Source organism: Chelmon rostratus, chromosome 7 (assembly GCF_017976325.1).
Source record: "Chelmon rostratus isolate fCheRos1 chromosome 7, fCheRos1.pri, whole genome shotgun sequence".
NCBI lineage: Eukaryota > Metazoa > Chordata > Actinopteri > Chaetodontiformes > Chaetodontidae > Chelmon > Chelmon rostratus.
The window spans coordinates 12,912,649-12,939,682 of record NC_055664.1 but is presented as its reverse complement, the minus strand read 5'-3'; the positions used below and the strand labels follow the sequence as shown (position 1 = coordinate 12,939,682).

Sequence of the window (27,034 nt, the reverse complement as noted above, 5' to 3'; positions counted from 1 at the left end):
TTCCTTCCTGCAACTTTTTCCTCACTGCCCTGAAACACAAATGCATACAAATAATTTATTATTTCATTATAAGGTGCTCTATTTAACTGTGATTCTATTTACATGACACGTAGTGTATGTAAATAGTTAAACAAAATGCAACTGAAATGTCTGTAGCTCAAGAAAATGTTAGAAGGAAAGGAAGTATTTCAGATCAGGCCACATCTGCTATGCTGTAGCTGTAGTGACTGCTCAGGGTATAAAAGTCACATTATTTACCGTCTCATACTGAATAAATAACAACAAATTGGAAGTATTTCCTCTATAATAATCTTTCTTTCAGAATGTAATTTGAACATCTTAATTCTTCAGAAAAACCTGCACTCTGTGGCTTTTCACCTATGAAAAACGTGTATGTGTCAAAATAGATAAGACTGACCATTCACAGATTTCCGTCATTGTAAACAGGTAACAGATACGTGTTTTTGAGAGCAAAACAAAATCACATCACCTCACACTCTTCAGCATTAGCTCTAGTGCTAAAAGACAACAGTGCGCTATCATGCCTGTCATCTTTCACAAGCAAGAAAAATGTAGCTGTTATCATGATGAAGAAAGACAAATGATGAGTTTGTACATGCTGCATTAAAATCAAACAAACAAACATATTTCTCTGTGATTTATTTCCATTGTGTTGGATATTGCAGGAATGCAGTTTAAATGCATTTACCCTGAGATAATCATGCCAGGAAATAATGCATTTTACATATACGGTAACAGAAGTCTTTAGCAAGCCACAGCCTACAGTGCTTGCCTTAATAAGTTGTGCTGTCATTTTGCCTAATGAGAAGCAATTCTTAAATTAACGGCAGCTTCAAGCTATCACTGATGTAGTTGTTTTTGATTGTTAAACATCAAGTTCATATTTTATGGTTAATTTGAATAATAATCAACTTTACACAGTTTAGACATATTTTAATGAATGTCTAATTAATGCCACTGAACACTTGATAAAAACTAACAGTGTTTCTCAAGCGTATGATGTTGACTATGAATAATTGTATATATTTATAATGATATCGCAAATTGTGCAAGGATCAGAAATATTTTCCCACTTACTACGTGCAAGTAATCAAGGTGAAATAAATAGAAAATGTCTTTATTTCAGACTGTGTTTTGTTCTTAAAAAAGATGGCAATCCTAAATAGACTACAGAAATAGAAATACAATATTTAAATAGATTTAAATTTCAAATGCTAAATGAATGGTAGTTAATTACAATTTGAGAGAATACAATTGTTTCAGTCACAAAATCAGAAATATCAAGATGTTGACAGCTGCTGTTTCCAGTTTTGGCATTTTTCTCAAAATAATTGCTGACTCTAAAACAAACTACTAAAAATGTAGCATCAAATTCCATCTGTATGCAAATTTCTACTTTCTGAAGAAATGTAAAAAATAACAAGATACTTTGTGGTGAAATTGCCAAAAGCCCTGCAGAAGTTTTCACATAACATAAAATTACTTTATCAATATAAATAAATTGAAAAAACAGCTAACTAAAAACACTGGCTTGAGGTGTAGTGAAGGTTTGCTTTGCATAAAAACAGATTTTTGCTACACACACATGAACAGGCGACAGATAGTTAAAAAACAAAATGGAAACAAATACTGAAGTGTCCGTTTTGGTTCCTCTTCTTCCCTCCGTCAGATTCAGATGAATGACAGTCTCATAGACGAATCAGATACTTAGTTCTGCCTCGCAGCGCACATACACAGGAAGTGTAAATCCTCTGAGGCGGGACACTAAGGCGACATTTCCTTTCAGGCTGTCTACAAATCCTGCTTCCATGAGTGGGACATGCAGACCCAGTGCTAACCTGTTTACAGAGAGCTAAAGTCCCATCCCCTTTCACTGAATGCCAGATGATGTTTTCCCATAGAGGATTCCTATTATTAGTCTTTCTAAAACCTTAAAACACATTATCAAGGTTTTAATGTTTTTTCTATGCATATTCTACAATTAGTGGATCTGCACTAATGTAAGGGACAGTGAAATTTGAACTAATTGTAATTTTAATCCAGATTCAAACAATAATTAAGGTGGTGTACATCAAGAGCACCCTCCCTTGTGTTTGTGTCTGCATTACTACAGGCTGTAGCTTCTGGATGCTAACAAAACAGTTAAATTGACAAGGCACTGAATTTTTAATGTCCCGTACAGTTGACGATAACCATACTTATTCATAATGGAAAGAAAGGCTAGTGAAACAAAAGCCTGAAGTGGTAGTGGGTGGGGACTTCACTCTCTATAACCAACGGTTTTTGGTCAGTAGAGCTTGTTTGTTGCCTGTTTGGTTTTCAAGTGAAGGTTAAATGAAGTTCGGCTGTCATAGCACTTGGTTAACACAGCTGATTTGCCCGTTTGGTTGCTCTCTGGTATTTACAGCAAGTGTTTCTTTGTTTGTCTGGTCCCTGGTCCCCAATAAAAGATGAATTCCCTCTATCTAATAAGGCTGTGCCTTTCTTCAGGCTGTGCCTTTTTTCCCCTCACATTAGACACCAACATGAGAAAACAAATTCGCTCCACAGAGGGGTGTGTCAGAGAAAAGATGAAACCCAACAGCAACTTGAGAAAAACAGAGCACCATGACTGCGAGAATCCGAGCAGCAAGCTGGTCTCTTTGGTTTTCTCAGAGGTCGATTTGATTGGATGCTGAAGCTCCTGCGGCCCTCAGCTGGGGGTCAGGCTGGTGTGTAGAGAGCAAAAGGCCTCATGCTGCATGTTAATGACTTGTCCTGCTGGGCATTTTGTGACCATAGGTAGGTATATGGCATCTGAAATAGTCATGTAGTCTGTGAATATTCATCTTCTTTTTGCTTGTTTCACTTGTTTGCCTACAGATTCATAGACATATACAAAACTTCAAGTAACCAAGATCAGCCATCAGATATTCAGAAATGTACTTCAAATTTGCCCCTAAATGTAAAAAAATCCATCCATCCCAAAGTTACAGTTTTTGTTACTGAGGCTGAGCTCACAGCGTACAGCCAGCTCTGAGGCCTGATCAGCTGAAGGACTCCTTGTTGAACTCAAAGGTTGTTCCAGAGGATCCGGCTGAGTTACACAGTCTGTGCAGAGTCTTGGAGATGCCCTTTGGTCCGCAGCAGAAAACCCCGACCCGTTTCCTGAAACCACAGCAAGACAGAGTTAACAGATGTAATAACACTGGATTCATACTCCACCCCTGGACATCCACACTCAATACTCACTGCTTATTGGCCTTCCCGATCTCATCGAGCAGTAACTTCCACCTGGGTCGACCAACCAGCAGCCTTGAGGTGAGTAGGCGGTACTTCTCCTCAGACATGCTCTGGAAAAGAGAGTAGATGACAACAACATCCCGGTTTTCATTAGACCTGCAATAACAATAGTTTTGGCCATTTCAGGGCAGCAAAGACAAGCTGTGAACACCACTGACATCACTTTTTAAGTTGATGTGGCAAATTAACTTTCTAGCAAACAGCTGGATGTGAAAATCTAGCAGTAACAGTAAATCATCTCATGTCTGGCCACCTGGCAAATGGAAGTCCAATATTCACTCTCTTTTAGCTCTGATTTTAGTCTCCACCAGCTCCTGAGGGAAACATCTTTAGCTGAGATGTGCTCCACTATGTGCACCAGCTAGTCTGCGTTGATCTGCTGTTTGATGCGGAGATGGTAGTGTACAGTGTAGAGCTTTTCAATGAAATCCGCTGCCTGCTGCTGCCAAAGCTAAACAGTGCTATGAGAGCGATGTGAATGAACCTTATCAGGAAAGTTGTGGGTAGAAAAAGAGCTTAAGCGCACTATAAAGTGGAGAGAGGAACTGTGTCTGAGTGGGTGAAAATGACCATGTTACCACTGCTATCCTGGCTTTAGCATTCATTCATTCATCCATTCATTCACTCATTCATCAGCATTTAAGTCAAAAACATACACTCAATGTACATGATACATCTTATATCTCCTTTACTAAAGACATCTGATCAGCACAGCAGCAGAGTAATGATGCATACAATCTGTTCTATCAGAAACACGCCTGTTAGGTTTACTACTATGCTCGGCAGTTCAAAAAGACCTACAACCAGGACACTCACGCAGGCAGGTCAAAGAAACAGAGAGCTTTAATAACCAAGGCTGATCCTGTCAAACAAAACTGAGGGAGCAGGGTGGAGCAAAATCCATTGACGAGGAAGAATACAAACAAAGAGACTAATAACAAACCAGTATGACACGAGGAACACTAACACCAAACACAGGACCAGGGAACAGACATGACTAAAGCAGGGAAAACACACTGATTAAATACCCAAGAGGGAAAACTAACGAGGCAAAGGTGAAACTAATCTACAATCACAAGGTCGAGAAAGAGACAAAGGCACATGAGGAGAAACTCTTGCAACTTAAAACAGGAAATAGCTAAACTAAAACCTAAAACCACGACAACAGCATTGACATCATGTCAAAAAAACCCAGGATTTTCTCCATCTTCCCCCGCCTCCAGTTCCTCCACTTCTCTTGCTTTCTCCTGCTAACCTACACTTCGCCTGTGCTCTCTCCTTTAAAGGCCTTTAAAAGTTATCTGAAGTGCAAACAGCTGTAGGCAGCTATCAGCAAAGCAAAGCGAATTCAGGGATTGACGAGGTGGGATGAAGCAAATAAATAAAAAAAGAAGCTGCATTGGTTGTTTGTGTATCAGCCAAGTAAGCTACTGATATCATGAACCTTATCACAGTTTAAAATCGAGTTATTTCACATCAAAAGAATTCGATTTGCCTACGGGAAACACGGTTTCCAATATCATTTTATTCTCTACAGTGTGTATCTTATCGTTTCTAGCATTTTATCTGACACAGGTCGGGATATCTCTGTAAAGGGGCAACAACACATAATAGTGTTTTTCCTCCCTCACCAGGGCCTGTCTTACAAACACAGATCAATAAAGCTGGATGTCTGTGCAGAGTAAGAGCAGATGAGGAACATGAAACATAAACGTGGTCAAGAATAAAGCCACTCCATGTAGTTCGTAGCGTAGTTAACTCACAGTAGTTGTGATTCCTCTGACAGGCCTCTGAATCCTGACAGACTGGATTTACAGCCTCTTGTACAATCAACAGTGACTCAGTGAACCAGCAATGTGCTGTAAAAGGTTTTACTCTCCCCGTCGGGGAATCGAACCCCGGTCTCCCGCGTGACAGGCGGGGATACTCACCACTATACTAACGAGGAGTTGTGCACAAAGGATCACATGACCCATCAAATAGGTGTGGGCCACACTTTGTCATTGAATCCGCATAGTCTGATCTGACATCTTACGTAGTTTTAACAAGAGTTTGGCTTGATCTCAAAAGCAATCATTTTACAAACAGGAAATATTTGCAGGTATTTGCAGTCTGATCAAAACTATGTCAAACAATTGATCAAATCAATCACAAGCATTGGATTCCTACAAAAGTTCACACACCAAAACAATGTGACACAAAGAGTCATGTATCGAGAGAGAACAGACAGCAACAGACAGACAGTCCACTCAAGTGTAGACTTTACACTTTAGTGTGTGTGTGTGTGTGTGTGTGTGTGTGTGTTTGTGTGTGTGTGTGTGTGTGTGTGTGCTGTCATATACTGCCCTCTAGTGGGGTGGTTTCTTGAAAGCCCAATGAAGAGATGAATGGGCGACCAGACAATGAAATAAAGATGGACATGAAAAATTACACCGCGTGTGTGCATGCATGCGTGTGTGTGCGTCACACTAACCTGCAGGCTGTCTGTCTGACTGACGTACAGTTTCAGATTTAAGTAGTCCGGTCTGTTGTCCAGCCAAAGCTAAATGACAAACACAGACATGTAAGTTTCACTGTTTAGTGGAGCTATAATGCAATTGGCCTGATAAATGACATTTAGGATGAACTGAAACATTGATTACTGAGGTTTCTTGAAAACAGGAGAGGTAAAATTACTAACAGCCACAAGATGGCGGTATATACAATCAATGTGAAACTGCTAATAGTACGTTAGTCCAGGTCCTTGACATTTAATTTTCCTCATTTTACTCATATCACTGTAAAAACCTAAAATTGTTCAATGTGCTCCCTAAGACACGTATTTCCTGCTACGGTTTCAGTGTTCCCATAAAGATGCTCTTTGAAGGAAATACACACATACAAAAAACAATTGACGGTAATTTCAGAGGTGGAGTTGTGCAGAGGTTGGCATTTTTGATAAATCCATATTTCTACACAAACTTTGCTGTAATGAGACTTTAAAAGCACAGGTGCTGCAGGAACAACTCCCCTGCTCATCTGCCGTCTTTTATGCTTTTAACCTCTGACCTTCCTCTTCCCCTTAAAACCTGGAAAACTTTCTTTGACCTGACTGAGAGCCAACACACACAGGGAAGGGAAAAAAAGTTGCTAACCCCAACAGCCTTTGGCAAGTGGATTGTCTTTGCTGGTAACCTGGTTTGTTTCACTTACATTTTCTGAATGAACGGTGAAAGCAGGGGCATTTTGAGGGAAAGCGGCTCAGTCAAAAAATGCTACTTAAGTCTTTTCAAGCGACTGAATTAAATTCAAGCAACCAAAAACACCAGATGCTGGTCAAAGAATTGCCAAACTGTGCTTATGAAGCACTGTTTTAATTCAAGTTCAATTCCCACATGTTTTAATGAATATAACCTGTAGACCATAGCATGCAGACGTCCTGACCTTGTGATGCACGGCACACAGCAGCTCAGCAAACCAGTAGAAGGACTGGAGCTCCCTGCAGACCCACACAAAATACAACCTCTGCAACCTGAAACCCGTCCAGCCGTCACTGGGCGCACAGCAGGGAGGAAGAAGACAAAGAGACATACAAATACTCAGTACTCAAATTGCGCATCATTTCTCAGTATGCACTTTTTTTTTCATGACTCACAGCAGAGCATGCAGCACGCAGGCGAATGGCGTGACTCCTATTCCACCCGCAACGCAAAGACTGACGTCGTAGTTAAACACTTCCTCGGATGGACTTCCAAAGGGACCATCCACGTAAAGCCTGAACATGTAATGTGGAGAAAGACAAAAATGAAATGAACGTAAGTCCATGTGATGTCCCCAAAAATGATGGAAACATGACCGTGTGTGTGTGTGAGTGAAGAGACAGACAGACAGCTTTTCCCCCGAACACACACACACCCATCATCTCGACAACAGCTGCTCAAACACTTGTGTCATTGAGAAAAACACACACACAAACACAGATACAAACCCACCAACCGGCCTATCCACGGCATTTCTCTGTGTTAATAAAGGACACTCAAATATTCTCCTCAATATGCTCAGACAATGCCAAGAAAACTCAGCACTGAGCCCAGAGCCCAGCTGGTTACGCTCCGGCCGCCTTTACACGCCCCAACAGCCTCCACACGGCCAAGTGAGGTTTGGCTTAGCATGACTGTCACATAATCACAAGGGCTGTGAGCTCAGTGACACCTTTTTTTTTGGCTAATACTATAGACTATAACTGTTTTAAGTGATATTAATAACCAGTACTTTCTACTGCTTTTACTTATAATCCTGTTAGAAAATGACACTGAAAATGAATGAATTTGTGCACTTTGGTGTTAGCAGCCCTTGATCTGAATTTAATGAACAAAATATCCATATACGCTACTTGCAGTACACCAACAATTGGAAATTAACCCTAACCCTTCTGACCGTTAGTGGGCATTGTTGCACGCCTCAGCCCACTTAACAGCAGGAAGGGGTTCAGAAGTTTTGATGGTTTGTTTAGCTCTGGTTTACAGGCCGAAAACAAACTCTCGTTCCCTCCGACCCCACATCTCCCTCTCCCTCTCTATCTCTGCCTATCTCTCTCTCTCTCAAACACAGAGCAGGAAGAGCACGGGGTCAGAGGTCAGGAGGTCAAAACCTCCGACCCCTCTGTGATTCTGAGCCTTCGTGAGAAATCATGTCAGCCACATCACACACACACACATAGAAAGACAGAAACGTACTTGGGGTATCTCCTCTGTTGCACCATGGGAAGGATCTCCAAGTCTATCCTTGGCTCAGGAAGTAACAGCCGTGTGAAGCGCTCTGAGGAGGAGAGGAGAGGAGAGGAGAGGAGAGGAGAGGAGAGGAGAGGAGAGGAGAGGAGTAATTAATGTGTAATTTCACATTATCTAACTCTGGAGGAATGGACATGTCATAAGTATTTTAATGCATAAGTAAATGCCACACGTTTTCCTTACAAAATGTGGTCACGGCAGAATAAGGGGCCAACGCAAACAAACTGACTTCCCTTCCTGTGTTCTGACAGCATGTGTATGTACAGTAGCGAGTGGAAATGAGTGTACATGCTCTTGCACATGTCTCATGCTCCCAAAGGCCACAGCTTCCTGTAGCAGAGAGTCTGTTTCAAGTCTGCTACTTACCAATGCAACTGATGCTGTCAAATAAAGAAGTGCAGGACAAAGGACAAAGGACAGTGTTTTTGCCAGTGGAATGACATCACTGATGTTTGTCTGACACGCCAAATGGGCAGGTAAAGTATGTGTGTGCATGCCTGTAACACGGCGAGCTTTGGCAGCTAAAATCATCCAAAAATAAATTTACTGATTCCAGTTTTCCAGCTCTTTAGTTTCAGTGAAATCTTACGAGCTCTGTAAATGTTAGAAAAACTGTGTACTGTGTGTGTGTGGGTGCGTGTGTGTGTGTGTGGGTGTGTGTGTTTGTGCACTCATGGCATATACAGTATTGCCACCAGACAAAAAACTGTGGGAACAGTGCTAGCCTCAAGTAAAGAAGAAATCACTCACACACACACACACACACACACACACACACAAGAACAAAACAATAAAAACATACACAAATCATGAGACAGGGAGAGACACGCACACACATAAAAATGTAGCTTTTGGGAAATGCATCCTCCCCAGAGAGGCAGACAAGTCAAAACAAAATGACTTCCATCCAGTCAAATCTGATATGGAACAGAAAGTGTGTGTGTGTGTCCTTCCATCTGTCTGCTTCTGCACACGTGTGTGTGCGTGTCTACGTCGGGTGCATGTGTATGTGTGTGTACCCACCAGTCCAGTCTCCCACGACTCGGAGATGGATGCCAAAAGTTTCCTTGTTCTCTGTGGGACACTGCGAGGAGTTAGAGCACAGACAGTGAGTCACAACAACATACACACAAACACATGCGCACATGCGCACACGCACATACACACAGTTGTGTTTCCATCACTTTCGGGGACATTACATTGACTTGCACTCATTTCCTGGAGACTTACCCAACAACTCTCAATTGTTGGAACGAACAAGAGAACACTCACATACACGTGCAACTAACACAAAGACACACACACGTGCGCATGCACACACACAAACACAATACCGCACATACATACAGTACATAGCTACAACTCTTATTAACTTTAACAATGCACACACAGGCACGCACACATACACACACACACATGGACACACACAGCTTTCCTGTTGGCAGACGGCGTTACTAGCCTCAGGGGTCTGTCTGCTCTCTGTCAGTGTGATTCTTTGCCCTTCTCTTCAAAGCTCCACAACACACCAGGCATAGACATGCACAGGGTGTGTGTGTGTATGTGTGTGTGTGTGCGTGTTATTCCATCTCTGTATGCTGTCTAAGCACAAAGTTGTTTCTATGTCTTCTACTTTTGTCTCATACAATCTGGACTAAATCTGAAAACATCAATAAACAATGTGCAACAGACTAACACTGGATGACCCAGCTGTCAATCTCAATGTCAAAAGTGCCAGCCATCAGCAGAGGGGGCGGGATGGAGAGGGAGACAAAGAACTACATGTTCTTTCCCAGGGGGAAGAAAGTTCAAGAAACTGTAAAAACATATGTGTTTGTGTTTCCGGAGTGTGTGTTTGCATTGTGTCATGAGTGAGGAATGTGCTGCATAAAGTCTTACCATTGTTAGTGTGAAGGGATGGTTCTCAAATGAAGAGACACCTGGACAGTTAAGAACAATATACTGAGAGAGAGAGGGGCAGGAAGAGATGGAGAGACCGCGGGATAACACAGAGAGAGGGGAAGAAAGAGAGGATTAGAGAGGGCGCATGTGGAGGGGAAAAGGGGGGGGGGACAAAGGTGGAAGCACAGAAGAAAGAACACATCAGATGCTTAAGAAACACACCACAGCGAGTTACAGCGGCGGAATTCAAAAAACATCACATGATCAAAAACCTGTCCAGGACGAGCTTTGAAGTTCTTCTTCAGCATGCGCAACTCGATGACATCGCAGGGGTGCCTGATGACTGTCACTATGGTAACAGGGTCACAGCTCCGGATGTAGCGGTAGAAACGTTCGGCGCAGTAAAGACAGAGCGGGCCAGACACCCACAGCCACGTCTACAAATGCACAAGAGAAACACAAGTGACACCAGAAGAACGTTTGGGGCTTACGACAGCATCATGCTCAAAAGGCTCATCATGCTCACAGTCAATTGCACGACATGGCAATGGAGGTAGTCTGGTCATGTTCAAGCTTTCTTGGAAGCATTCACACATGCAGGATGGCTGCCCCTGTTGCTTGCATTAAAGTGACACCAGATAAATGAAAACTAAGCATAAATAAAGCTTAATAGCATAAAGCTACATGTTTGAAAACCTAAATTAACTGCATTAGCATTGAAGTTGGACTTTATTTAGATGTAACCGCCCAGTGAACACATCTTAGTTGACAAAAATTGCTACTCAAAATTACAAGTAGGAGGCTTTATTCCCACTACACTGCTCGTAATTACGGTGTACGGTGCAGCATTCGCCCTGACACAGGAAGCTTTGGGTAAATCTTTGGTTGTATCAGTTGCTCTCTATTGAGGCTTTCTAATTGTCCCAACTTGTTTCAGGAAAACACAAAGGGGCTCAGAGTCAAACACAGCCAAAGAGAGCGTTCATGAGAATACAGGGGAAATCTCGACCTTTCTATCACAGTGTGTGGTGTTTCGATTTCTTTCTGTTGCCAGTTACCTGTGGCAGACTAATTGCTCACAGCGCCCATAAAGCCTGCAGAGCACATTCAGGTTTAAGGGGGATTTTATGGAACCAGCTTGTTGCCTAACGACCACGTGCAAACACATAATCATACACGCGGGAAGAAACACACACACAAACGCGGGCCTTGATGAAGGAAGAGGATGTCTGCCCCTCCCTCGTGGCAATAACCTCTAATAAACAGGACCGACTCCCTCCAACACTTCCCAAATCCCAAACACACACGTACAACTTACATTCCCACAACAGCACAGGCACACACTTACGGGCACGAGTAAACGTGCACACAAGTAAATGGAAATGCCAAGATGCACGTAATGTACACACACACGCCCACACACCTGGGGGTAGTGTGGCTGGAAGTGAGCCTCCTCTCTGCACCTCGTCTCGTCATCCTCACCCTGCTCCAGTTCTTCGCCCTGCCGCTCTGAGCCGCTCTGATTGGCTCTGAGGCAGCCAGGAGGGTGGGCCTCTATGTTGGTCTGGTACTTCAGAGCTCCTCTGGTGGAAAAGACAAGAATCGATGACCATATAGTCACAACCAAGTGTATATGAATGTATCCAAAAAGAGTATTTTGATCCATTTTTACTTCCACATACAGACCTCCTGATTAAATATAATATAACTCAACCATACTAACTATAACACAACAAAAGGATGAATGAAGAGAACAGGCATGGACAAGCAAACCCTGGATACAGAGCTGAATGACTGTCAGTGACGCTGAGTAAAGAAATCCCCGCACCCTGATTTCCCTGGAAAACTTTCATTTTATCAGAACAAGAAATGAAATGATGTTTTGTGTTGAGTAAGCCAGTAACACAATGGATGGTTTCTGTGTATAAAGTGTATATAAAGAGGAGAGTCATTTTGTAGGTGAGTCTGAAGTTGTGGACAGAAATTTAGAAATGTCTCCAGCCATCAGTGGGAGTCTCCAATATTTGCTGATATCCATGTGTGAAGCAGACTCTTATCTCCTGGAGGTCGTGGGTGAGGTGGAGACAAACTGTACTGACAGTCCTCATGCAGAGGTAAACCCACATACACACACACACACACACACACACACACGCAAGTTCAGCTCTGCTATCAATGACTTAAGCCTCGAAACCTACCCGACCATGTGCACCATGAGGATGATGTAGAAGACAATGAAGAGGTTGTGTGTGTACCAGAAGATCTCATAGTTGGACACCCTGAAACAAAGTGGATACCAAAGATGTCTTAAAAAAGAGATCACAACCAAAGACGGATGTAAATGTAGAAACAGCGATGTGGTCATGTGATATAAGGAAACAAATGACTGAGGGGCACAAAAAGAGCAGAGAAAACAAGAGAAGAAAGCGAGGTCGGAGTTTGTTCAGGACCAGACGCACAGACTCCCAGCTCAGAGCCTGAGTAAGCAGGACATCAGAGGTCAATAATAAAGGGGTCATTACACACGACGACCCCCCCCCATAAACACTGCAAACTGTGAACATCATCAAACCCTGTATTTGTCTCTTTGACTGCAACTTCTTTCATGTTTCTTTCTTGTTTCTGCACAGGGACATGAGCACCATGGTTCCAGTTAAAACAGAATGTATACGTTCACCTCCGTTAGGTGGCCACTGCCTCAAATCCAGCAACGTGAATCTCAGAAAATGATTTGGAAGTGCTCTTAGATTTGCTGGCTTCTTGGTTAATGAGTGCAATTTTTCATAGACTGGTGCTGCAACTAACAAACCAATAGATTTGGCTGAAAATCCTCTTCCAGAACCCTAAGTTAAATGACTGCAAAAAGAAAAACAGCATGAGGTGTTCTTTTTTCTTCAGTCGATGAAGAGCTCACACACTTCATTCAATGAAAAAACATTTTATGGCCAGCTTACATTTAAATCCCTTCAATTTATAACATGTCAGAGTTAAAGCTGCCTCGTTTGTACCTGGCTTGCACGGTTTCCAGTGGTTTTGACAGGTAGTAACAATGATTAGGTAACCTTTAGCTATTCAGAAAGCGGCAACACAGTACGTGTAAGTCTTAGATAAGTGGAGGAGAATTAATCTCTGGGAAACCTTGCCAAACAAAATAAAGAAGTTAGAGAAACCAGTGATCAGTGAGACTTACTTAATGTTATTTCCTATCTCAACATTTTCTTTGCTTTTGTCTGCTTTCTTTTTTTTAGCATTATGACCGAAGTGAGGGATTATAAACTTCCAGAGATATAAAGCTATTACAGTTAAGAAAGCAGTACAATGAGTGAGAATAGGCCACCTGTTACTCCAAACAAACAGAGGGAAGCTCTACTCTTCTCTCCATTCTCTCATATCAATGCTACTATTAGGAGACAGGATGGGCCAGCTGTCTGTGCAACCTAGTTGGTTAATATGCACACTGCAACTTAAATTAGAATATATTTTATGTGGATTATCACTTAATTTTAGTATAGCTATATATAATAGATAAAAAAATAGATAGAATTGTATGCTACACACTGAGCAGGGGTTGTTTCTCCTGCCTTGGCTTTGAGATGGTCCTATTTCCTCTTCCATAGAGAGGGTAAGTATGTAATACGCAATGATAGTAAGGGGTAAAAATGCTGATGCACAGTCAGGTAATTCACAGAATATATTAATAATGTACGAACATTAATGTGTTAATATCACTGGATCACTGGGACTCATTATGTGGTTTCTTCTGGTGAGCGGCAGCCTTTAACCCACCGCTCCAGCCACTTACCCAAACTCTTATCCAAAGCCTTAAGGGGTCTGAAAAGCCTCTAATCCTCCGTTCAGTTACAGAAGAAAGCAAAGAGAGCACATGCACACTCACTTCATATCTCAACCATCTGCACGAGTTAACGCACACACATGTAGAGTGGGTGACCCACTCTGACCCGAGTAATGACAGAGCTGTGAGCGGAACACTTAGTGGGGATTTGCTCCGTAACAAACCTCCGTTGGCATGTCTCCTCATGGTTTCCAGCTTGCATTTTTCTCTCTCTCACGCACAGAAGACAACAGACACACAGAGAGGCGCAGACACATGCACGTAAACACCAAAACAATGGTCGCATTATGAGACTGGTTGTCAGGCTCCGATATGGCTCCCATTCATTTCAATGACAGTTTCTCACACAGTTAACAAAATGATTTTACACACATAAAAATAGATTTTACAGGATTAGAGAAACTTTTACAAGCTGCTTTCTCTGGGTAAAATACTGCTGCATGCAGCACTCACTAGACTGTATCCACCTCACTTACTGCACAACACGTGACTGGTCTGGTTTGACCTACCGTACGCAGTGGGAGGAGGACGTGAACATCAGAAAGAGGATGAGAACTAACAGGACGCCGGTGACTCCTGGGACTGAGGAGAATCAGCCAATCAGAGAGCAGAGACAAAGTCAATTCAAACATGCCAGACACCTGCATGACCTCATCATCAAGGGGAGACGTCTGCTCACTATGGTATTTGCACAAAATTTAATTAAAAAAATGGAAACAGTTTAACTTTGACTTAATCAGCATTTGAAATAGTGAGAGAAAAAGAGGACTAAACAAACACAGCATGACTTCCTGCTCTCTTCTTGGCATACAGCCACTCTAATCTGGAACACATTTACCACCTTCATTGCTACACATGTAAAAACATACCAGCATACACATACATGCAAACACATCTGGTCTACACACAACACTGTGTAGTCCTGTAGTCCTTCTTACTTGTGGTCAAAATGATCATCTTGGGGTCCTGCGAAGGAAACACACACACAAAAAAAACCAAATAATTGTTTACATCTGTCATCATGTCTATTTTTGTAAGAACTAATTTGAGTTTCAGATCTTGCAGCTGCAGCCAGCCGTGTGCTATGGAGAGGAAACAGTCAGCAGGCTTCATTCCAACCAATCTCTTTAGCAGGTGATTTCATTGCTAATTTCCTGCTCCGTACTTCAATGCATGCTAATCTCCCTGGCACATGGCTGCCCACCCGCTGTTTCACAGTGAGGACATGTTTTGGAAGGTGTAGACGCTCTCCTTACTTCTTCAAAGGGGTGAGTGCGGGTTAAGACTTGAAAGTTGAAGGTCAGAGTTAGGTTTAGGTTGACGGCATCAGTACGCTTCAAAGTAAATGCTTGTAGGATCAGCTAACAGCACCTGAACCCGAATCCCCTGCACCTTTCCGGCTTACAGGAGTACAGGGGGACCATTTTTGCACCTTTCGGAAACAGCACGTCCACTTGCAGCGACTGGTCAGACGTGCTACCCCTGTCATCTTGTTCAGTGGAGTGAAACACCATGAATGGCTCTGAGGCGTTTGTCCAGAGTTATAACCATTTTTACAGCTCATCACATCCCTACTTCTCACCCTCCCTTCAGGTGTTGTCATCAGTGAAGACTATTGCTTTCAGATGTGGTCAGACTACATGTTTCAAGCATACCTCAGCCTTAAGGTTGAGCTAAGATTTGGGGTTAATATATGCCCTGATGGTTGTCGTTAGGGGCCAGGTCATGTCAATGCGGGTCCTCGCAAGTATTAAGTACGAAGGTGCGCGTGTTTGTGTCTCACCTCTCCTCTGTAGCGAGCCAAGTTGAGATCAGGGAAGTCGTCTGAGTAGCTTACACTGAAGTTTACGACGTTCACCAGGTGGGCAGACACGTGCACAACTGCAGAGGAAGAGAAAGCGTCGCACAGTGATGATTTGAAATGCACACAGACACCAGTAGACACACAGCACATCTACTCTGCTTCAAACACACACACAAACTTAATTAGGAAGGTCAAAATGAACTGCTAACGGACACTTGCACAAACATCTCTTTGTCTGTTCAGCAGAAAGTCAGCTAAACATCCTCCTGATTTACTGGCACGCACACACACGCACACTCCTCCCTGACATCATGGACTAACCACGCAGCCCTTAGACAGCTGATGGAATTAGAGGGCGTAATCATGAGACACAAGGGTCCTTTTTTTCTCACTCACATCCTTTCTCACTCCCACTGCTTCCCACCCCTCTCTCTTTCTTCTCTGCCTATATCTCTCTCTCCCACCGCTGCTGTCTCGCTGTCTTCATTGTCATTTGTTCTCTCGGAAACTATTAGAACGTGAGAGCCTTGCCTAAAGGGAAGAAATATGAGTGTGTGTGTGTGTGTGTGTGTGTTTGTGTGTGTGTGTGGTGTTGAGAAGTTAATGGTAATGAAATTATCAACTTTACAAATAATGCAACAGAGGACAACAGATGCCAGCTCTTGCAGCTCTTTTATTAATATCATTCTATTGGCTCTATGGATGGCAATATTGGTTTGTGGGTCAGTAAACCCTTTTGAACTAGACTGAAACAGCTCAACAGCTACTGGATAGGCATGAAACATTTTTATAGCCATGATCCTCAGAGGATTAATCCTACTGACTTCTAGCACCACCGTAAGCTTGACATTTGTGCTTTTTTCTATGCTATGGGATACTATGACACATCCATCCATATTGCCCATGCTAACACACTGAACTACGATGGTAAATATGGTAAACACCATAAGCGCCATATTAAAATCCATATAAACACCATATTTTCATTCAGAGGTGAAAGGTGAAGCCTTTATAGATTGCGAAAATCTGCTCCTTATGGGTAGATACAAAATGTTTTTTCTACAGGCCACACTGTTATATCCCAACACTCACGATCCACTGTCACGATGACACTAGTCAATAGATCTTGAGAACAGAACCGGAGCTCTACGTTACAAATGGATCGCACACAGCATGTGGTTATATGTAGGTGGCTAGTGGTGAGAAAGAGAGCCACGTGTTACTGGACTGATATGAAGCCAGGCATCTCAGAAGTGAATGAATAAGAGGAAGAAGCAGACACACAGCTGTTATAAGCTCCCATGATGTCATGAGAGGAGCCTCAGAAGAGCAACAACACACACACACACATTCACAACTAGACAGCATATACACACATGACCAGCTGCACGGACATCACAGCTGGTACGCCAGGAATGCTGAGCCAGGCTCGATCCATTTATCCACACTACACACGCACACACACACACACACACACACACACACAGAGTGATACACAAAGACATATGAGCTGTGGTGATATGAGAGTTTTTACCGGAGAAGATACAGATGGCAACTCCACAGGCCACATGAAAGGTCTTGCTCTTGTCCAGCAGTCTGCGAGTCTTCCTGCTCGATACCTGCACGAGTGCGCATGTTGCAACACAGACAACAGCATTATCTTTGTGACTGGGGATCACTAAAATTCTCAGTGCTTTCTTGCATTCTTACATCAAATTTCACTAATTTAGCCAATGGAGAACGGTGCATTTCAGCAGCTGATCATCCTGTTCTTCTACCCACCCCCCCACCCCCCATTCTCTTTCTTACCGTGTGCGTTCCTCGGACAAAGGTTAGCAGCGAGCGACACATGGGTAGCAGCACCAAGCTGCAGTTCAGGTTGAGCACAGATGCAGATGCCCTGCTGATGCACAGCCCCAGCTGGAAAAGAAATGCACACACACACACACACACACACACAGGCACACGCACACAAACACACACACACACACACACTTGCACAGTGTTAGGCAGGTTGCTGAAATGAGGTGACCCAGCGGATATAAAGGATCTGGTGGATTAAGATACACACTTTCGAGCCGTTCTTGTTTAGATTTGGACAATTCAGTGTGTGCACTGAGAGCTTGAGGCATGACTTCCCTGCTGTTAGTTAAAGCCATCTTTGTCCTTCTCACTATGGAGAGCTGACAATTGCTCTCTGCTGAGGCTTTGCCTTTAAATGTAACACTTTAGTCTTGTTAGGATGATGACAAATAAAGAATCCTTTGGTTATTATTTAAAATATGATTCATAATATAATTTAAATATCTAAAACGAATGAGGTTAATCTGTGTTATATGATGATCAAAAAGAATCTACAATTACTGCCTTGTGTATGTATGCAACTGCCAACCAGTCAAGTTGCAGTTTCCATCCATGTCTGGATTTCTTGGTGAAACTGAATTTGTCACTATATTGACGTGTATGATTGCAGTGAATAACTTCCAGAAAGAAAAATGCTGTGTTAACTTGGAGACAATTTTTCCAGAGGAGTACAGAGGACTGATAGAGTTCTTCATCACATGGTACAACAACAATCACCTGAAGCTCAAGATCAGCACCCAATGAGCTTATTGCAGACTACAATGTTTCAAGTATGGATGCTGCGGCAGAGAAGCTACAAACTGTAAAATGTGGAAGCGTCACACACACCTTCAACCCAACAGCACAGAAGATCTCTACAATCAGCACAGTTTCAAGGTGGAAACCCAAAATTAGTGTCACCAATCCAGTATCTGACCAACTGTGAAATATGGTAACAATCCCCCCTTCTGTTCCTGAGCTACGGTGTGGAATAATGGCCAGAGAAGTGTTTAGCAGAACGTTATGATGTCACAGTGAAGATGACCTTTTGGATAAAAAATGTTATCACTTCATCATTTCATCCTATGAGACATCTGCCTGAAATTTACTCATAATTAGCATATGAATTCTTGAGTTATGGACAAAAATATGTTTGGTGAGGTCACAGTGATCTTTGACCACAAATATCTAGAACATTCAGTTCATCCTTGAGTCCAAGGAACACTTGCAGAAAACCTGAAGAAATTCCCTCAAGGCGTTCCTGACAGATCTCATTCACAGGAATGGGATAGACAGAAAACCCAACAACATAATGCCACCGTCCACAGCTGTCACCAGTGAAGAGGCATAAAAATTAAATTCTATGTCATTTCAAACATCAGTTTTATATTAATGGATTTATTTATGTTATCACAGCCTCATGCAGAAGCAACTCTCTACTGTTGAATGCAATTAAACTGTGTGCAAAGACAGATAGCGTACATCAGGGAGTAATTTTCTGTTTCCTCCTCCAACAAACCAGGGATTTTTTGTCTCTCACTAAGAGCCTCCCCTGGGATGTTTGACTTTTTTGTCTCAAATACTCACAAGTTTTCAACACTCGACAAATACACTACTACACAGATTCATGGACTTTTATAGAAGCGATAATGACATCCTTGAACAGTGTTAGGCCAAACTACAAAAACAAACTTCCTGTTGTATTTGAACACCATCACTGTCATGTTCACCTCACAGAGTTTCCCTCTAACTGTCGTCTGCCTTTTACACAGTGAACCACCAAATCCTCCTGTCCACCCAATCTGGGCTACTCTGGTTTGAATCCTTCCTCACAGACCAAGCACTGAAAGTGTAATTTCAAGGAGACTCCAAGTGTCAGTTTCTTTCCACTGGGGTACCACAAGGATCTGTGTTTGGTCCCCTGCTCTTCCCAATATACACCACCTCCCTTGGTCTGATTTTTGACTTACATGGTTTTTGTAACCATTGCTGTGATGGTGATGATATTCAGCTCTCTCTGTCCTTCCAGCCAGACTATTCCCACTGTGTACAGTAAAACCTCAGCGAATGGTCCAAAGTGATACAGCACATCGGGTCTCTGACCAGCCAAAAACAGCTCATGTCACTCACCCACTGGCTCCCTGTTACCGCTCACATTAAGTTCAATTCACTAATGCTTGGCCACAAAGTGGCCACTGGCCACTAACTTACCTGAGTTTCCTCATTCAGGTTTATGAGCCTACTCATTCTCTACAATCTGCAAATGAACGACCAGTCATACCATCACTGCGAGGCAGGAAATCTGAATTCAAACTCTTCTCCTATGTGGTCCCTCAGTGGTGGAACAAGTTCCCGGACTTGATTCTGTCAGCAGAATCCCATTCTGTCTTCAAATAACTACCTCTTCCAAGAGTACCTACAAGCTCACCTTCTATACTCTGATCCCTCTCTAGCTCACTTACAGCGCATGCTGCTTCAGGCACATTGCAATCCCAGAGGCACTTGTGTCAGGTGGAACAGGGAACTGAGTATTGAGGCACTTCTTCTCGAAGGCATTCTCGCTGATTTACTGTGGCTTGGATTGTATCTCATTTGTATGATGCTTTGGACAAAAGCGTAAAAGAATAAATGTAACTGATACATTTCTACTACATCTCAGAACATCCTGTCTGGCTGAGGCAGCACCTGACACCAGGATGAAAAGAGTGCAGTTTACCTGAAGTGACATGGGAGGGTTGTCTGCTATGGAATCTGGCTTTACGCATCTCAAGCTGCAGCTCAATAATCAAAGCTGTTTTCATGCGGAAACACTGGATGTACTTTGGGGTCTACTACACTGAGCCTCTGTGAGCCCTGCTGGTGCCATCTCTTCTGATTATCCCGAAGAAACTGAAACAGCTAGTGTGAGAGATGGAGGTGTGTGAGTGTGTAGATCTGAGAAAGAGAGACAGAGAGAGAGAGAGAGACAGAGAGAGAGACAGGTCATGTGTGAAACTTCAGTCGATCATTTTAAGAGATACTCCAGCCCAAAATCTTAAATGTTTAGACTGAAAAGGTGGCTATTGGAATATGTGCTTTGTTGCTTAAGAACTCTAAAGTTAAGAAAATGTCTCCATAAATTTCTCCATTCTAATGAGCATATCAACATATTCCCTATCCTCCATTATGATCACTTCACTCCCCTCCTGGTTATTTTTTAACACTGTTAATATTCAAAGTGTATTTTTTACATTGTGGATGAATGTGCCCTGAAACTTTCTGTAATGTTACCGTAGATTACTAACACATGCCCTCACCTCTTCATTCAGTGTTTGGGATGTGTTTTACATCTTAATTAAGAACTTAACTACTGAAAGTTACAGTAATAGATGTCTGGGGGGCATTTGGGGACCGTGGAAAACAGCTGTGAACACAACACTGACATAAAATCACCTTTTAAGTTGAAGTCTTTAGAAAACAATGCTTATTTACACATCTAGCAGTTGTTGTAGAGTGATGTTTGCATCCGCCTAATGAACGTAAATCCAAAAGTCACTCTCCTTTTAACTCTGCTTTTGGTCTCCACCAACACTTGAGGGAAATGCCTCTCACAGCTAAACGCTCTACTGTGTCCACCAGCTCTCTGTTTCTGTCAACCAAAACAGTAAAGTTCACTGTCACATTGTCATTTGGGAAGAAAATATTAGCTACTTCAGTGAGAGGTTAGCTAAAACATATATGATAACAAACATGTAACCTAATTAATTTGCATGTTAACATACAACTGGTGAAGTTGCAAGTGAAATGGCAATCCAACTGCAGTCCACAAGGACACATGGAACCACATTTTTCTGCACAACTGACTGAAAAATATGGAAGTACAACACTGCAGGGTGTCTGAAAAGTGAGAATCAAAGTGACAATCTACATATAGCAAGTCAAAGTGAACCAAGGTCAACTCTGATACCTTTACCCTTTAAAAACTTCCCACACACAGTCACTCAACACAGCTTCCCAAAGAAAAGCAGCTGACGGCAAAACCACAAGCAGGAGATCTGATATCCTGCTTTCTGTACATCCCCAACGCCCCAAACTACCAACACACACACACACACACACACACACACACACACACATCCATGCACTAACACACCCACCAAACCATACAGGTGAATGAGATGAGATGCTTTTTGAAGTTATATCTGAATTCCCTTCATCAGTGGCATTAAAGCTTTGAAATACACCTCGAACTTGCATGTGCACACACGCAAGTGTGCTCACACACGTGCAGATGCACACACACATACACATAAACTTAAGCCCTCTGGTAAGACATTCAGTCAAAGCCAGCGGCGTGCCCACACTTGCCCCTCTCTCCCTCATGCCTCCCACTGTACAGGCTGTGCATGAACAGCTCACGCATGCTGCTCGCTGCCACATCTTATTTTTCCTCTTATTTCACACGACGCACATCTCTCTTCCAGTCAGACTGTATTTCACTGACTCAATATGTTTTAAAGCCGTCATCTACAAATACTCATAATGTTTTATAGTCACTAAATTCTTAAATAATTTAGATGTGTCTGTGTATGGCCATAACATGTTCTAAATAACAGCTTGTTGTGTGTTGTATGTATGCAATTTAATATTTTTCTGTCTCCACTGCTGCAATACAAACAGTGCAACAGACAGCGTTTGCACAAAAATCTGCCCACATGGTGGCTGCTGACTGATTGCATGTATCTACTGAGTGCTGATGAGTCAGAAGCATGTGTGCCACTGTTATCAACCTTCTGTATATGAGCTGACAACACACATAAGAATTTAAATGGAGAGAAAACTGAAAATTGTGTCCTTGCTTGCATGAAGTCTGCACTGCAACTCATAATCAACACAACCAGAATGTAATTAATGTTTGAGTAAAAGAGTTGTTCACCTTAAATGACCCAAGGTGTAACAGTAACCAACAAGAAGTCAGCTACAGTAAATACAATCACAGGTCTTGAACATTAGGGAGCAAATAGCTGGTGAAAACACACACATACACACATGCATACACACACACACACACACACACACACACACGCCTAACCTTATTCTAACTCTAGCCCAAGTCTTCACCCTAAAATTTAATAATTCATGCTATGAGGTCTTGCGTTTTGTCCCCATAAGGAAGGTGAGTCCCCACAATGTAAACAGGTCTATGTCCACACACATCCACAGATGTACGTGCGCACACGCACACACAAGCACATAGGTGCAAAAACACGAACTTGTGACAACAATTACACCAACACTCACATGAGTCAGCGATCACCAAAATCAAACTCCTGATTCTGTGTGTGTGTGTGAGAGAGAGGGGAGACTAGGTGCCCGGGCTCATGTCATTGTTGGCTGGCACAGACTGGCCAACCTGTGAAAACACGCACGCACACACACACACACACACACACACACACACAGCTAATTGCTGTGACAGCTTAAAGTCACGACTCAGACTCATTAAACCTGCACGTGACAGTCGACCATCCATCACAAAGCCTGCTCCTGTGATATAAATAGATGTTTCTGGAACCAGAAGCAGCAGATTTCTTAAAAAAAAAAAAAAAAAGTCTGATTGTTGTCATCTGGACAGTCACCAGAAGGTGTCACATGACTAATTTTGGGGGCAATGCATGCGTTAGGATGCAACCAGCAAAAATCCAGAGAATCTTTAATATTTCTTTTGTGCGAGTGAGGATGTTTTATTACTCCTTGTGGCAAGTCTAATGTGAGTGCTTTCATGTTCTCTATTTTCTCCTCCTGAAATGTTGATTTTAAGGAGGCAACAGGATGCTGTTCATTGATTTCCCTCCCTGTGAATTGCTGCTTCACGAGTTTGTAATAGTTTCTGTCAACATTTAGACTCTCGGCGAATGTCTCTGTACACAGTCAAATCTTACAAGCACTGATGAGTCAGTGCAGATATTTAAGGCTCAGCATACACATACTGCATACACACCCACACAGTGAGGAGAGCTGTGATCAAGCAGAGTGAGTGGAAACACCTGTGTGAGTGGACCACAGGTGTGTAGTGCAAAAAATTACATACCACCTGACAAATGATACTGTGTCCAAAATCACTCACTCGCTCACAAACGGCCACTGAAGACACATTCAGACGTTTACTCAGCAGTTGGTGGTAAACTGAGATTTCTGACATGTAATTTTTGATTGCAAATATAGTAACTACATAAGGAAAAGGGAGTAATTACAGGAAATATTCACAGCAGAAACTTTTCATAGCAGAAAAAGCACAAGGTAATAACATTAAGGATAGCATGAACAATAGCAGGGCACTGAAACTGAGGCATCTTTCTCATTTAGTAAAAAGCCTTTTTTTTCTTCAGCACAACAGTTCTTAAAGTAAACAAATGTTCCTTTAACACTGTGGTGGCATATCAATATCAAGTTTTAAAGCTTCATCCCAGGCCACAACGTGGCTTTTGAAGAAAGAGGCATATGAATGAACGTGCTAAACAATATGAACTTAATAACTAAATCGTCTGTTCTCTTTTAAAGTGAGACCTCAAACCAAATCATTTTACAGCAGCTTTTGTTCAGTACATATTGATAGGCCAGCATAACATTATTTGAGCATGTTCACAGTTAAGAGGGATACAGATGAAGTCAAACATTTCTTTTCTTTCTCCAGTGATCAGAATTGGACTGTATTTATTATTATTAAAAAAAACATTAATAACTTAGATGTAGTTGCTGAACTCCTGCTCATCTATTTGGAAGTGACAGCAGACTACAAACACACAGTCATTTTGGTGGTCGGGCAAACTTTTACATTCAGATGACAGATTATAAACTTCTGGCTTGCGGTTCAGTGCATAACACTGAATATCATATTATTTTAGGAGGTCAGTTGTGAATTAAGCATTGAGACACAGAAGGAAAATAATAAATGCAGTATGTAGATGTGTCAGGTCTTACCCCGAGCATCTTGTAGAGGTAGTGATACTGCTGTCCGGTGGAGTAGAGCAGGAAGGTCCTCATGAACAGCCAGGTGTTCGCTCCCAGCCACAGCATCTACACAAGGACAGGGTGTACAGTATGCAACAGCCTTATGTTCATTATCAGGACACTGTCAACAAATAAAATACAATAAAAACACATCCCTGATGGTTTTGTTGGGCTAATGGTAGTTTACTGTCTCTAAATAGGCATTTCATCTTACAACAAAACTTAATCATTAGCATGTAATCATTTTAGTATCCTGTATGCATGCAGCATATTAACTACAACCAACTCGCTATGGAGCAGTGACACTGTTGAGATACTACTGAACAGCTGACCAACACTCAATGTGCCATCGTGAACAGTATGCAAGTTGTCTTGGGGTTAAAAATTGTGTTGAAAAACATTCACAAGCAAAACAAACAAACCCACGAAAGGCTTTGAAAAAAAATCTCTTGACAAAAGTTTCCCCACCAGGACCAAATGTTTTCCTCCCTCGTTGGCGACCCAGCTCCGCACCGACACGACCATGATGCCTTCACTGACCCCGGCAGCTGGCCAAACTTTTCAGCAAAGCCTCGGTGTGGCTGAGGGGTGAAGGCTCGTCCTCCCCGCAGCTCTGTCTCTGCCTGTCTGTGTGTCTGTGTGCAGCGTCCGCAGACCGGCCGGTGTCTGCTCCGTCCTCCCTGCACTCCTCCGCTACGCTGCTCCTGTCTGCTCTGAGCGCATTTGGACTTTTCATCCCCCCACAAGTCTCCGCGGTGAAGAGCTGCGTCTGAAACACATCCCAACCCCCCCCCCCCGTGTCCTCAGCTCAGCTCAGCTCACCTCGCGTTAAGTGAGCAGCCAAAACATCTTGAGTGAAAAAGACGCCGAGGCGGACAAAGTTAAGCAACTAACAGGCAGGAGAACAATAAGCATCGCTGCATCGCCGCGCGCTGCTCCGCTCTGCCACTAGAGGGCGCCGCAGGCTATTATCTCCCAATGAGGCGCGCTCATAACTTTCACCTATGATTTTCATAAAGACAGCAAGTGTTACAAGGAACCCTTCATAACAGGGTCATGAGCGCTATTAATGATTAATAAATCAATACTGATGAATAATGCCTTCTAGATCTGTCAAAAGCCATTATTAAAATCAACTTTTGGGATAAATCCCTTTAACAGCTATGAGACCATTTGACCACTTAGTTGTAGTGTAAGTCTAGATACGATTTGGACCAAAATACATTTTCACATCTTATTAAAACCTGCAATTGCTGATTTGATTGTTAAAATCCCTTTGTCAATGACTTGCTGCATATAACAGCAGATTTTTGTTTGGAAGTGAGAGACCAATGAGCGTTTATCAACAGATTGCCAACACTAATAAAGGCCTTAAATGGTATTTTCACAACCTGCTCACCCAAGATGAGTTCAAAACTGATCGCTAGAGTATCAACAAATGATCTAGTAACCATTAACAAGCCTATAAACCCATTATAATGAATGCCTCATCAGAAAGTGGCATTAAAGTGGTAAAGGCAGTATAATATATGTTTCAAAGTTATTATATTTCTGATATGTGTTTATAAGCTTATAAATGTGTAGACTGATTTGATCGCTTGGGGAAATGAACCACTTGACTGCAAGTTCAAGCGTCTCTCTGGGCTGCCAGCGCCACCTTGTGTCATTATTAAGAAATGCAGCCAAAGCTGTGTGAGAGAGGCTTTCTCTCGGACCACAGATTGATGTAAAAATAAAGTATATTAGAAACAGATGTACATACTGGAGGGAGAAAAAAAAGAAAAAACAAATAAAATGAAGTTGTGTCTATATGAACCCTCTGTCCTCTGTCCAAATAAGTCAAGACATCTGGCACACTATACGGCCAAAAGTATGTGGACGCTTGCATCCATGACAAACTCCCATGCATTTTTAATGTGGTTTTCTTTTTAATGAATGGGGCTAGGCCACTTAGAGCTAATATACATTTTAAAAGCTGTTTTTGAAATTTGATCATATCACATGAAGGAATGAAGCTCCAGAACAGCCACTCAATGAACCTTTGGGGGGGTGATTATTTGACCGCTTACAGCTTCCAACTTGTGACAACAGTTTGGGGATGGCCCTCACTCCTAACGGGCCAAAAAAATGGTTTACTGAGGAAGAGCTTGACTGGCCTGTTCGGGCCATAACCTCAATCCTGTCATACATCTTTAGGATGAAGTCGAACGCCAACACCCAACATCAGTGGCGAATACTCCTCACGCTGAATGGAAGCAAATCCAATCCAGCCAGGTTCCTAGATCTTGTGGAAAGTCCTCTTTCAATAGTGCTCAGTAGTCAATTAGTGCCCATAGCTTTAAATTAAATGTTCAACAATCACACATAGGTGTCATCTAGTGTGCTTAGACGACCAAATATCAGATTGTCATCATATGTGATTTACACATGCAGCCACAACATATTAGCACACTGAGAGCAGCACGAGTCTCCTCGCTGGTAACACTTGTCATGATAGCCCCGTCCAGCAGAGAGCAGACTTAGATCAGGACTGTGCCACCTCCTCTATACATAGTTTTTGTGCTTCAGGTGTGT

At 42.5% G+C, this 27,034-nt stretch overlaps 1 protein-coding gene and 1 non-coding gene across 2 annotated transcripts; both read right to left on the bottom strand.

The window, feature by feature from the left end:
• Positions 1–633: 633 nt before the first annotated feature.
• Positions 634–25,217, bottom strand: LOC121609334 (NADPH oxidase 4). Its single transcript, XM_041940930.1, has 18 exons — positions 24,929–25,217; positions 24,431–24,526; positions 17,438–17,548; positions 17,163–17,247; positions 15,608–15,705; positions 14,763–14,790; positions 14,334–14,406; positions 12,170–12,250; positions 11,395–11,554; positions 10,244–10,408; positions 9,969–10,031; positions 9,096–9,156; positions 8,019–8,100; positions 6,938–7,057; positions 6,727–6,835; positions 5,777–5,845; positions 3,253–3,353; positions 634–3,168 (listed from the first exon to the last, which is right to left on the bottom strand). The coding sequence occupies exons 1-18, from the start codon at positions 24,983–24,985 to the stop codon at positions 3,048–3,050; spliced, it is 1,680 nt and encodes a 559-aa protein (XP_041796864.1). The 5' UTR covers positions 24,986–25,217; the 3' UTR covers positions 634–3,047.
• trnad-guc lies at positions 5,180–5,251 on the bottom strand. Its single transcript has one exon. It is a non-coding gene; the product is annotated as a tRNA-Asp (tRNA).
• Positions 25,218–27,034: the final 1,817 nt, after the last annotated feature.

Bases quoted from the DNA above. Each gene is read 5' to 3' on its own strand.
- LOC121609334 (XM_041940930.1), bottom strand. From the start codon at position 24,985: ATGGTCGTGTCGGTGCGGAGCTGGGTCGCCAACGAGGGAGGAAAACAT. The intron at 17,248-17,437 runs GTAAGAAAGAGA...GCACTCGTGCAG, and splicing joins TTGTCCGAGGAACGCACACG to GTATCGAGCAGGAAGACTCG. The intron at 3,169-3,252 runs GTGAGTATTGAG...CTGTGGTTTCAG, and splicing joins ATCGGGAAGGCCAATAAGCA to GAAACGGGTCGGGGTTTTCT.